A 13,042-nucleotide genomic window follows, 5' to 3' on the forward strand; every position below is an offset into this window, starting at 1 on the left:
GCTTTCTTCTGTTTGTATTTCACTTGCTACGAGTAAGTTGTAAAACTCGAACTGACACTAAATGATGTGCAATTTTCTGTGGTTAAACCTCATTAAACAAAATAAAACTGGGTTTATAATACCCTTTTTTCTTATCCCTTTTTTAGATTTAAAAAAAAATTGTAGGAATTCATGCTTTGGTTTATTACTACAAATGAAAATAATTAATGTTTGTCATCATCAAGAAAATATTTCTCGATGACCCAGACTTTTTACTGTTTGATTTTTAAGACTGGATAACCAAAATCATAACATTGGTTATAAAAGCTAATACATGTAAGTAACAGTATAGGTTTCTCTTGCTTGATTCAATAACTCATCGTTTGACTGTTGCCTTCTGGATTGACCCTGTAACTAATTGGTTGCCTTCTGGATTGACCCAGTAACTAATTGGTTGCACTCTATATTGGCTCAGTAACCGATTGGCCATTGGGTGTATTCTAGATTGACTCAGTAACCAATTAGTTGTACTCTAGATTGACTCAGTAACCGATTGGTTGTACTGTAGATTGACTCAGTAACCAATTGGTTGTACTGCAGTAGTCCTAGATTGACTCAGTAACCAATTGGTTGTACTCTAGATTGACTCAGTAACCAATTGGTTGTACTCTAGATTGACTCAATAACCAATTGATTGTTCTTTAGATTGACCCAATAACTAATTATCTCTGGATTGATCCAGAAATCCTTTACATTGTCCATTCTCTGTGTTTACCCAATAATTCCCTGTCTGGAATGACCCAGTAACTCATGGGTCACCTTGGCATTGACCAAGTTACCAGTGACTCATTGATCTTCCTCTGGATTGAAATACATTGGTCAACATCTTGCTTTACTCTGTAACCTATTAGCCCTCTGGATTGATCCAGAAACTCATATATTGATATTGGCTTATTTGTAGAAAAGAGAACCAATGCTGAATATTGACAGATGTCGGGTGTAACACAAGTGTTAAAGGTTCGAGCCCTGTATAAGGCCATTCTTAAGATACATCGGGGTCTACCACTAGAAATGAAGGCTCTAGGTGATCAATATGTTAAAGAAGAATTCAGACAACATCAAAATGCCTCAAGTGCTGAAGCAGACATTTTTATGCAGGAATGGACTGTAAGCATTTTCTACCTTTCAATGGTTAAAATAACTAATTGTATTTTATATACAGCAACACTTGTCACCAAATTTTGTCATGAAGCATTTGTCTTATAGGCCAGTCTTTTTTGTTTATACTTTATTGAATGGTTTTTAATTTATTATAGCCCTATTGTTTTATCCTATTGTAATAAACTTAACAAATTTTGTGAACTCTTCATATCATTGTTTTTTTATTTCAGAAATATTACATGACCTTGGCTAAACAGATTGGAAGGAGAAGGGCAAATGTGACAGTTGGACAGAACTTATCATCCGAGTTATTAAATTGCTTTAATGAAGAACAAATTGGACAATTAAATGAATTATTACAAGAAACACAAAAACCACGGGCAGATCCTTTCAGTGTTGATGATAAATCATGAGAATCTTTAGATATTTAAAAAATCAGATTTGGAGGCAATCAGATGTGATAACAGTTAGTTTTGAAACAACCTCATTAAGAAAGAAATTATGCCAACTAAACAGTGAATATGTGGAATCTACAAAAGGGTTGGAGGGCTGACAAACCCAATTACACAGTGACATCAGGTTTATGGAGAGTCAAGGATTTGAAAGTAGTGACATTTTAAAGATTTTTGAAAGTTTCAGACTTAGAATCAGTCAGAATTTTGGAAATGTCCGACTTGGCAAAAAGTCAAATTAGTAATGAGGGGTGCAGCATGACCATTTTGACTGGGTGTAAGAAGTTTTTCAGAGAAAAAAAGACTAACTAGCACTAAGTTATATGTAGGCCACATACGTACATACTAAATCCATTGTACACCCACTTCATTTCAAACAAATTTAAAAGATATAATTTATATATGCTTTTGCCTCAAAATATGTGTCAGACAGAATACACTAAATCATTTCTAGTTTCAATTTTCTTGGTAGAGAACCCTCTCAGCCGCTCCATTGTATGCTTGTTTCTATGGTGTTTCCACAACCACGAGTGACAGTTGTCGCGCCGCAGTCAGTATGCTCCCAACTTGTAACCCCAGTCTCGAATAACTGGTGCCGCCATATTGATCTGATAGCTTTTTGAGGGTTGTCGAAATCCATGGTTTTGGTTAGATACCATTAGGGTTTAGGTGGCAATTAAAAAAACTATTATTCTGAACTCTGACCTCAGTGTTAAGAGTGAAGAAGTTCCTAAAAACTTCTAAGTAAAGCACTGGCCAAGGTCACAAATAAAGAGATAAATGTTCAATACAAGATAAGGTGAAGTTAGCATAGTTAGTATTAAGTTAAAAAATAAACAACCACGAGTAATCTACAATAAACAAAAGTCTATAATATGAAAGTTTTCTTGTAACCAGTTCTGAAAGAAGAGAGTATGAATAGGTTCTGAAAAGATAAACATCTATAGTGTTAATCATTCTGACTTCGGGGTTAATCAATTAGTCTGTTTTAGATTAAGAACTACAACAAGAAGTTAATGGTGTCTAAGCGGGTGTAATTCCCGTCTTCAGTGATTTTAAACTTTTCCCGTCTGGAATCTGTAATGCCAGCAGTCTATCCTAATCTGGTTACAGAAAACCGCCAGCAGTCTATCTCCCAATCTGGTTACAGAAAACCGCGAACAGTCTATCTCCAAATCTAGTTACAGATAACCGGCAAGTATCTCTCAATCTGGTTACAGAAAACCGCCAGCAGTCTTATCTCCTTATCTGGTTACAGAAAACCGCCAACAGTCTTATCTGCCAATCTGGTTACAGAAAACTGCCAACAGTCTATCTCCCAATCTGTTTATAGAAAACTGCCAGCAGTCTATCCCCCAATCTGGTAACAGGAAACTGTCACACGTCTACCCCCCATCTGGTTACAGAAAACTGCTAGCAGATCATACCCCATATGGTAACAGAACAACTTCAAATAAAGCGAGATGGCCACGGTAGTTCGTATTTCTATCCCCCTAAATCTCTAAAAACTAAAAATCAACCCTCAATTTGCCTAATAACAGTTATTGTTAAAGCTAACAATGTTCTTAATAAAACCCACTTGAACACAGTGAATGGTTTGAATACTCGATATCGTCAACCTTTTCAATTACTGATCAAACCCATTCAATAACCATAACCCCTTCTCTTTACTTACTCTCCTTTTTTCACATTTTAATATACAGTTCCTTTTCAACAACAAATAAATTACCAATACGATCTCTTCATTATTGAACTTTATTAACTTTGGCGACACTATAAGCTTTGTTTGAATCCTCGGACGGTAGACTTTTGGACTAAAACATTCTTTGCTTTCCAATATTCTTCGGTTCATGTTCTTCATATGTGGCGAACGAAGACTTTTATTTGGATTTGATCAAATGCGTTTACATGGTTTAGTTTTGTGGATGTTTTAAAGCTATAGCATATAGTACTGTTTGGAAATGTGGTATGTTGACTATAAACGACCATTTAGTACCGTTAAGCCATTCTGTTAATTTTGAAACTAAAATAACACAGAAGAAAATGAACAGTTCCGTTACAGAGGATGCCTTAATCAGCCTAATAAGCCGGGATCCATCCAATCGATCCGAAATGGATATTGATTCCGTCGCTTACTGGTTACGAAGGCGTAGTCATCTGCTGTACAAGTTATCAAAGGGTAAGTAAGTACCGTATATTTCCATGTATAGTATCCTTAAAAGGGTCCGACAAACTGGGGGTCACAAAAAAAATTCGAATTTTTAGTAGTAGTAGTATGTGCAAATCTCCAGTTTCTGATGCCCGATTCTTTTCAGCATTAATTACAAACAACGTGCGGACGGATTTGATGACAGTTTCTTTATCAAAATTTCAGAGGTTCTCTATGACATTATTAAAAACTGTGGATACAAAAAGGTTTCTAAGGATGAAATTATCATTCGACAAGGAGAAGTTGGAGAAAGGTTTGTAAAAATCTGTAAAAATTTCTAGACATAATTGTACAAACATTTTACAATTTCAAAAGAAGGTCGTAAATCCATTTTTATGAATTGTATTAAAATAGTGTCTCATATATGATTTAAAACACAACATCAATTACAAATGTAAAAACAGTTGCTAATGTATTATAAATGCATTCATAAATGTGCACTTACATTCGGTAATACTTGGGAGTTTCTGTTAAAGCTGAATCTGTTGCGTAGAGCTAGCAGAGCTTTCACGGTACCGGTATATAGATCTTTTGGTGCAATTACAGAAGTATATTGTTTTGCAGCTTCTACATTCTAATAAATGGGAAAGCGTCAGTGTATACAGATGCCTATGAAGATATATCTATTGAGCGACAGCTGCTTTATATTAATGGTGCCTCGATGACACCAAGAGGACAAATGGTATCCTCTAAAGTTTCTGGAACAGGACATGAAAACTTTGAGACAGTAGACAGAACACAATTTGGAAAATATATGACATCGTTTGGTAACGGATGTATAATCTTTGTTGTTTTATTTTAAGTTCTAAAGGCAGTTTAGTGAATACTGCCATAACTATAATCTGGCCAACGTCAAAGGCCTGCTTGTGTCATCATGCAACGCAGACCATGCTTACTCTTTTCGAAACACTTGGTGGTACTTCTCTTTGGTGGTGTTCACTACCATTCAACTATTTCCCGATTTTACATTCTCTGTACGAAATTGTCTTGCTTGAACGGATTTTATCACTCGGTTTTACGCAGAATAAACTACTTCTTGTACTCAAAATATTTCCAATTTTAGAAAATGGTAGTAGTTTTGGTGAGATAGCTCTCATGAGTAAACGGAATGTTAGAAATGCCACTATTGTTGCAGATAATGTTTGTCATTTATTAGTGATATCAAGTGATTTATTCAGCCGATCATTAAAGGTAAACACATTATTAGAGAGCTGGGAAAAAGGCACACAAACAGAAAAATGAAGTACAATAGACATGCATCAAATAAACAAATAATACATAGCGGTCTGAAAAACCCCATTTGTCTTCTGTTGTTTTCAAGATGCCATTAAAGTCATCTGAACCTACACTCTTTGTGTTACCGATTTGATGGAAACAGTTCATTGAATTTGTGAATATTGTGCAGAGGCAAAGAAAATGCATAACTGTACAGAACGAAAGATTTATTCATTTTCCAACATTCAATTGCTTTTCTTAGTGCCAACAAGAGACAGAATTTAGAGAAAGATACAACTTCATTAAGGAGCATCCTTGGTTCAGCAAATGGAATTCACGCTTCAAACGATTACTTGAAATGTGTCTTCAGAAAGTTAGCTTCGGGTTTGGACAGCCAATAGTGTGTCAAGGTCGGCCAGTGGAAGGAATTCATTTCATATTAGGGTAAGGCGTTTTTTCCAGATCATTTTGAATGTAAAGTTGTCAAAAATACATTTTTGAGATACCATCGTAAGCAATCTCCCAAGCTTTTCAGCCGAACCTTTGGGCTCCCTGGAAATGACAACGGGATACCTTATCGGACAACAAGAGACCCTTAAGCTTCTGTTGATGATATTTCAATGTAAGTTGCTATTGAAACAACATTGGATAAGACAATTTCGTCTATTATTCATGGTATTTCGTTAAAGTAAGTGAGTAAGTGATCCCGACCATTCAGATTTATTCATTGCTCCATCAGTATATTTAAGGCTCAGCACCATGAATCTAAAGGACAGATTTAGTAGATTCTGTTACCAAATGCTCATCGCCAGGAATGTGGTATTGAATTATTAAACTCGATACATGTCATTATTTTTTCAGAGGTCAAGCAATTGTTACTGTAGAACCTCAACGTCACCATCTTCAATATCCTAAGCTGATGAATGATGTTAAGCGGTAAGAAATGCTATGGCTTTATTGTCCATTAGACAGCTTTCCAAAATCAACCAAAGAATTGCATGCCGCTACATCTGCTTCTCTCCGAAGCCTGGATGTATTCCCAGCCTTATAATTCAGTCAGACTTGGTACTTTTTGGAATTAATATGGGAAGCATTGTAGACTGCTATTCCGATGGAAATGTTGCTTTTACATAGTGTGCATGATATATCTCAACTTCTAAATCTTGATAACAGGCAACGTAATATCCATTCAGCATTTTAATTTCACTTTTCTTATATATAGAGGTCGCCAACACCGATTTGAGTGGAAAAATGGTGTTATTGAGAAAACAATAAAAGGAAATACTGATGTTTGTGTATTAGGTCCTGGACAAATCATAGGTAAGAAGATAATATCACCATCTTTCAAATCACTCTCATTAATTATTTCAGACCATGTCATGTCTTCTAATTCAGAATGACATGAAATTGGTGGTTCTGATCGCACGTTTTGTAGAACCTCATGTTACCAAATATGGTCTAAAGCACTAATTATGTTAAAGAAAGTTAATTTGTAATACATTGATCCAATGAATAAATTAAAATAGTAATTGACTACACTATTGAAGCCAATGAATTGCACATTGAGTTAAAGGGATTGTAAGTAGGTTTTCTGAATTTTTACAACCCCTTTAAATGTTGACATGGTATAATTCCAGGAGATGTGGAACTGATTTGTGAACTTCCAACAAACATTGCCTCAGTATCAGCCTCATCGAAAACAGAAACATTTTTTCTGAGTTATAAGAACTGCGACAGAATATTTGTTGGAAAAGTTGGTTTCACAGAAACTTTCAGCTCGAAGTGAAGCACATGGTGACACCATTCCATTATTCAAAATACTTTGTGAGAAATTAAAACGCAGACCTGTCAATAAAGTTTATAATGAAAAGAATTTGTTGAGAGAAGCAGGTGCTCGTTTTGATCAAAGTCAAATCAAAGAAAAAGACCAGAAACGTTTAGTTACACTTTTCTTGAACAATCAGTCGGCATTATCCTCCCCATACACAGTAGACTCGATTTTTTATAGGTACAGGTCGTTCGTGAAGAATAAGCAGATAATGCGCAACACGAATCGGACGTTAAAGAGGTTTGATGACATATTGTGTCCCAAAGGTCGTCTTCCGAGAAGCGTGTCTCAAATAAAGAACAATGTATTTGCACAACAGAAGCTCCTCGGTCGACCAGTTACTGCATCAGGTACAGATATGGACCCGGAAATGAATAGATCTGTAATTTCGAGGTCAAGGACGTTATTAAGGTCGAAGAGTGATTTAGGAGGAGTACCAGAATCTTCACATTGTTCATCGGCTGGAATAACCCAAACGGGGCAATCGATGTTTAATCCGTTGTCGCATCGAACTTTTGACAAGATTCAAAATATATCCACAAAACTCAGTTACCTACAAGAATCAAAATTAGAGATGAGAGCAAAAGAAACGAGAGCTTTACTGGCAAAAGAGAATTTTGTGAGGAGACTGAAGCAAATTCAAGACTCTGGTGAAGACACTGAAGATGTAAGAGCTTTTATTATATAACCATTGCTTTTAACGTAAAATTTTGAATTCAGACCATTCCCACAATGTGAAATTCTCAAGTTGAACGCGACTGATCTTCATTAGCCCAATCAGGTGCAGAAAACTGAGATGTAAAACTCCATCACATTTAATTTAGTTTTTTTTTAAAGAAAATATGGCGGATAACGTTACATATATCGAATTGCATTTTAACTCTTCACCACGATCGGATAAATGTAAATTGGACTCTTGTTATGTTCACATGTACGGCTTAAATCCAACGAGCAGCTCTCGGTCCTCATGATTTATTGGGCTACTTTAAGCAAAAATAGTACATCATGGGATAACAATCGTCAAATCAATATTAAGGTGAAGCCCATTCCTTTGTGGCGAAGCTTCAGCCAGATGGAATATCGAATCAGTTATTTGTAAAAGTTACGTCACTTCGAATAGAAGGTTAACCGGAAGTGATCATGGTTTTCATTCATAAATTTCCAGCGCGAGTCTCTGCTCGTGAGATTTTTGTTAGACTTTGATCTATATGATGAATTGGTATTCTATTGTCTGATGTATCTATGTTTCAAGTTGGTCGACGTTTGTGAATTTGGTAGCGTCCCGGTCGCTTGGGACGAAGAAGTCACTGACAGTCAATTATGCAGCCTCGAAAGAAAACTGAAAGAGTTTTGTAGTGTTATATCGAAGGATGATCACAAACCAAATTCAATACAAATACAGAATTTTAAACGATTTAATATACAGGTAAGATGTTGAAACGTTTAGTTCATTCATTTATCAACACTTTCAAAACAATTATCTGATATTTCTACAATGGTTTAATTCAAATGTGGAGTTGAAGCTATCAACAAGCAGATATTCAAAATCAAGAAATATATAGCGAGAACCGTCTGAAATAGCAAGAAACTTGACAAACAGAATAAATAAACGTTCGTGTTAGGCTGCCAATATATTTAGGGTTATTTTTATTATTCAAAGGAATGTATAATTGGTTACGCCTAACAAATGGTGGTCGTGAGTCTAATCTTGGTCATAGTGTGAAAGAGGAGAAGGATCTAAGTGAATCTGAGTTGTACAAATGGTTGCTGCTTTCTTTTTTCTTTCTTTAGATCACACCAACTACATGTGTATCCATTTTTTCTATTTTTAGAATTCTTCGGATATTCCTCAACCTGGTGGAACTGTCCTAGTGGAATGCAGACCGTGTCTACAGACATTGGATAATGTTCAACTAACCAATCATTCTCATACTCATCATTATATCCTCAATAAATAGAAAATGTTAACCAAAGGGACATTTATTAAATCCGATTAAAATTATATTACAATTATTTTGTTCCTTTACTGTGATATTTAAATAAGACTGTGTGTACTCTATGGTAGATTTTGATGGCAACTTCGACTTATTTCTTCAATGCCTGATTACAAGATTAAACATCAGATCAATGGGCTTTATTTTTAAATTTTGAATTATGTAGGTTGGCTGATTCTTTATTTAGGCTAGGCATGCCCTTGTCCTAATCTGCAACACGGCATTATATCGTGTCTCTAACGAAGAATCGATTTCCTCTATAATTTACATAATAATTTCACTGATGACCGATAAGAGACCTATATTTTTAGCGGATCTTGTTCACCTGAAGGTTCTTATCTGTGGTTTTATCAGGGATCGACCGGGTGTACAGGTTCGTTATTTTTTTATTCTCGGTTCTGTTCTTATTCAAAAATTGTTATTGAATAAATCACAAACGGAATAATATCTCCAATGTTTCTGAATATATTTGTTAAGAATATGATACATACAAAATCATTTCTAAATGGTCTGACATTTTAAAATCGCTCACTGGTGCAAGATTATAAAACGTATGTGATGGTACTGTCCTATGGTGTGTTTTCAATTGACTCTTGTGTAGTGGCTCAACTATCATAGGGGTCGTTTGAAAAAAGTCCACTTAAGGGGGACCCACCCCCAGAAAATATCCAGAAGAGCATCTCTCTCAAAAAAAAGGCCGTGGAGAGGCCACAATCCACTCCAGCTCACGGGCCCCTACTCATCTAGTTAAGCCATTGGATGGATATATGTATATAGTTATTGATCAGTTAACAGAAGTAACTTATCAGCACATGTTTTTTTATCTTGTATTTAGGAAAAATGGGAAAACTATCAATTGCTCATCTCATACTGTTCGTGACGGCCGTTGCTACTGGTAGTCCGAAAAAATATGTAGACAAGGTCTTACTAGTCTCAATGGATGGATTTCGTTGGGATTACCTTGACAAGATGAATACGCCACATTTTGATTATTTGGCCGATCATGGCGTGAAAGTGAAATACGTTAACAACACCTTCATAACAGAAACGTTCCCTTGCCATTACTCCATAGCAACAGGTGATATATTTATGTTTGGAATTCAGATTTCCATGGCAAAATCACAGTGACCTTGACTCTTACCTGCTTACCAAGGCCAATAAACGATAAACAAGGCTCCGCGTGATTAAAAATCTATCGACAGTAAATAATCCAAGCATATGCTAATACTACTTCTCTGGCATGGTATTGGTTTTCTTGGAAGGGAGGGTTTGATTCTCCTTGATTCAGGTTTAGGATGGGGCAAATACTTCAATTAGAAGACTCCATTCATATTGCTTGAACTATTGAAAACCTTAACTGCGACGTGGGGGTTTCTGCTGTTAGATGTTTCTGCTCTGTTTCTGCTCTGCTCTGTTTCTGATTGTTTTAAATCTTTCTTTACTTTGACTTCGTGCCCCAAAGCATTATGATAATCCACTGGATTTATATTTACTTTAGGTCTGTATGAGGAAAACCATGGTATCGTTGCCAATGAAATGTATGATCCGGTCTTTGATGCAAACTTCACTATGGCGAACCATGAACCTAGATGGTGGGAAGGTGGAGAACCAATCTGGATAACTGCAACTAAACAATCTGTTAAATCTGCAACCTATTTCTGGCCCGGTAGCGAAGTTGCTATACATGGTGTCCGACCTGCCATCTGGAAACTATACAACCAATCTGTACTTTTTGAAAAAAGAATTGAAACGGTAAGATAAATGAACATACCATAAGAGACGAATTTAATTAACAAGACGAAGACGATGGGCAGGGCAAAGAAGCAAAGCGTAACCCAGCAACAGAGAATGTAGTAACAATATAGCAAAGCATACTAAAAATGGTTGATGCACTGCTTATAGTGGCGCAGGGTTGTGATGGCATAGTTGTAGTGGATAGCAGCTTGGCTTAAACTGACAGTGCGTTGCATAGTTGTAGTATGTAACAGCATGTTTTAATGGGACAGAGTGAAGCATAATTATGGTTGAGCTTGGTAAAGTAACATAGCATAGCAAATTAGACCATAGAACTATAATATTACAGTTCTATGATTAGACCAACTTTCGTCCCGTTTTTTGTTAGCTTTTATTTTTGAGATAGCCACTTCAGTTAGGGTCTAAAGACGGGCCTGTTAACCATTCGTCAAAATAAACTTTTGACCTAATCTGATGACATCTGCTTTAACCAATTAAATTCCAATCCCTCACAAACTGCCAGCGCTGGAGAGGGTAGAAATTTGAAGAGTTAAATCAGAGTTAGATCAAAAATCTATTTAGAAGGACTCTAAAAGGTCCGTCTTTAGACCTTAAATGAAGTGCTTATATTAAAAACAAAAGCTAATAAAAAACAAGACTTGTCTATTTCCCGATGCTTTCAGGTCATAGATTGGTTCTTAAATCAAGATGTGAAACTAGCAACCTTGTATTTCCATGAACCTGACCATACTGGACATGTATACGGTCCCTATTCAGATGAGATGAAAGCGCAAGTAAAATATATGGATAGCGTGTTAGGTTATATGATGGTGAAACTAAAAGCTGCTGGTCTGTTCGATTCAGTCAATCTTATCCTAACAAGTGATCATGGTATGACAACTGTTGACACCACAAAAAGAGTGAGTATAATCTGAATTCTCTTGGTCCGACTAAAAACCATAAAGAGATAATAATACCGACTGCGGCCATACCTACTTGCGACCTCCCGACAAGAGTCTAGCTTCTGTCAAGATTATAGATATGGCCGCAACCAGATTATATATTGAAAATATCATGTGTCATACAATGGCATTATAGGGATTTACAATGAGTAAGGTGAAACGTATATCTTGGACAGAGAGGTGTACCGTGTCAAATCAAGTGTCCATTTGTATCACTAATTCATTGTTCACTTTTTGACAAAATTTACGGTTTAATTTCAAAAGATTCAAAATTTCATTGTAGTTGATAGACGTGCGAGACTGGGTCAACCAGACTTTGATTAAAATGATACCTAAAGAGGGTCCAGTCATTCACATCATTCCAGAAGACGGTGAAATAGATACGGTTTACCAGATTCTTGAACAACAAAAACAAGACATGCATATGACGGTATATAAAAAGGAAGACATCCCCGAGAAATTCCACTATAAGGACAACAGACGTATACCTCCTATAATCGCCATGGCAGATGAAGGCTGGTTACTGATGAAGGTAATATCATAAATGATTTTTCTGTAGTTGCACTTGGTGGTCATATTAAAGAGATTGTAAAGAGGTTTTCTAAACCTTGTATGTTTATTTTGGAAACTGATAGCATCGACTTGCGCCATTTCCAATCAGACGTCTGTAGCTCATGCATTTCCACTTAAACTGAGCGTTTAATGGAATTGGTCCTATATATTATGAGCAACCTGTGGGATCGAGATAAAACCAAACGCTTAATTTTTGTTTTTCGAACAAAACACTTTATGGATATAAGGACAAGAACCCTTCATGAGAATGTTCACTCAATATTTATTCATTGAATTACAGAGGTACTATTATAGGTTCCAAGATACAAAAATATACTCTTTTTTTCAGGATAAAAAAAAGTACTCTCACTACCATCCCCATGGTTCTCACGGTTACAGTAATGAATATATGTCCATGAAACCAATATTTTTGGCTCATGGGCCCAATTTCAAGGAGAATCACCGACTGACTTCCATTGAGAGCGTAGATATATATCCATTGATCTGTGAATTATTGGGAATAAACCCAGCACCCAATAACGGTAGTCTTAGTAATACTATGTCCATGTTAAAATCCGATGCTAACATCATTGGTTAATAAATTATATGAAACGTTGATGGTCTTGTTCATGGTTCGCATTACTTCCCTTTAACTATGCCCAGAATGCGTTGAAACTCCTCTAATGTTGGTCACTAGTTACAATATCATTTTCTTCTTCTATTCCTCTTGGACGCCATGATGTCCGCTTTGATGAGAAAACGTTGAGTGTGGATCGGGGTGCTTCTTCGACTTCATCCATGTATTCTTCTGTCAGTTCCTTTCTGAAGTGAGAAGCGGAGTGCTCATAGAGCTTTATCTGTGTCATGTACTGTGATTATTCTGTGACGATCAACGGGGCTAGGTGTAGATTCTCAACGATCGTCATATCTACAGAAGATTAGGTACTCCTTCGATG

At 36.2% G+C, this 13,042-nt stretch overlaps 4 protein-coding genes across 4 annotated transcripts; all 4 read left to right on the forward strand.

Annotated features, from left to right (window-relative positions):
* The first annotated feature begins 280 nt into the window (after nt 1-280).
* Nucleotides 281-2,044, forward strand: LOTGIDRAFT_215760 (hypothetical protein). Its single transcript, XM_009056858.1, has 3 exons — nt 281-315; nt 941-1,146; nt 1,371-2,044. The coding sequence occupies exons 2-3, from the start codon at nt 970-972 to the stop codon at nt 1,551-1,553; spliced, it is 360 nt and encodes a 119-aa protein (XP_009055106.1). The 5' UTR covers nt 281-315; nt 941-969; the 3' UTR covers nt 1,554-2,044.
* A 1,660-nt stretch (nt 2,045-3,704) lies between these two features.
* Nucleotides 3,705-6,802, forward strand: LOTGIDRAFT_161481 (hypothetical protein; the record flags this gene model as incomplete). Its single annotated transcript, XM_009056859.1, has 5 exons — nt 3,705-3,771; nt 3,967-4,054; nt 5,878-5,952; nt 6,239-6,336; nt 6,654-6,802. The coding sequence occupies 5 exons, from the start codon at nt 3,705-3,707 to the stop codon at nt 6,800-6,802; spliced, it is 477 nt and encodes a 158-aa protein (XP_009055107.1).
* A 253-nt stretch (nt 6,803-7,055) lies between these two features.
* LOTGIDRAFT_232506 (hypothetical protein) lies at nt 7,056-8,850 on the forward strand (the record flags this gene model as incomplete). Its single annotated transcript, XM_009056860.1, has 3 exons — nt 7,056-7,511; nt 8,097-8,270; nt 8,677-8,850. The coding sequence occupies 3 exons, from the start codon at nt 7,056-7,058 to the stop codon at nt 8,800-8,802; spliced, it is 756 nt and encodes a 251-aa protein (XP_009055108.1). The 3' UTR covers nt 8,803-8,850.
* Nucleotides 8,851-9,678: 828 nt separating this feature from the next.
* LOTGIDRAFT_118461 (hypothetical protein) lies at nt 9,679-12,684 on the forward strand (the record flags this gene model as incomplete). The annotated part of the gene is made up of 5 exons (XM_009056861.1): nt 9,679-9,916; nt 10,337-10,590; nt 11,256-11,496; nt 11,825-12,066; nt 12,448-12,684. The coding sequence occupies 5 exons, from the start codon at nt 9,679-9,681 to the stop codon at nt 12,682-12,684; spliced, it is 1,212 nt and encodes a 403-aa protein (XP_009055109.1).
* Between the last annotated feature and the right edge of the window lie 358 nt (nt 12,685-13,042).

This window comes from Lottia gigantea (genome assembly GCF_000327385.1).
Source record: "Lottia gigantea unplaced genomic scaffold LOTGIsca_29, whole genome shotgun sequence".
NCBI classification, from domain to species: domain Eukaryota; kingdom Metazoa; phylum Mollusca; class Gastropoda; family Lottiidae; genus Lottia; species Lottia gigantea.

What these genes read in the sequence shown, in the direction of transcription:
- LOTGIDRAFT_215760 (XM_009056858.1), top strand. Translation starts at nt 970, where the DNA reads ATGTCGGGTGTAACACAAGTGTTAAAGGTTCGAGCCCTGTATAAGGCC. An exon ending in TTTTTATGCAGGAATGGACT is followed by an intron (nt 1,147 to 1,370) that starts GTAAGCATTTTC and finishes TTTTTATTTCAG; the next exon opens with AAATATTACATGACCTTGGC.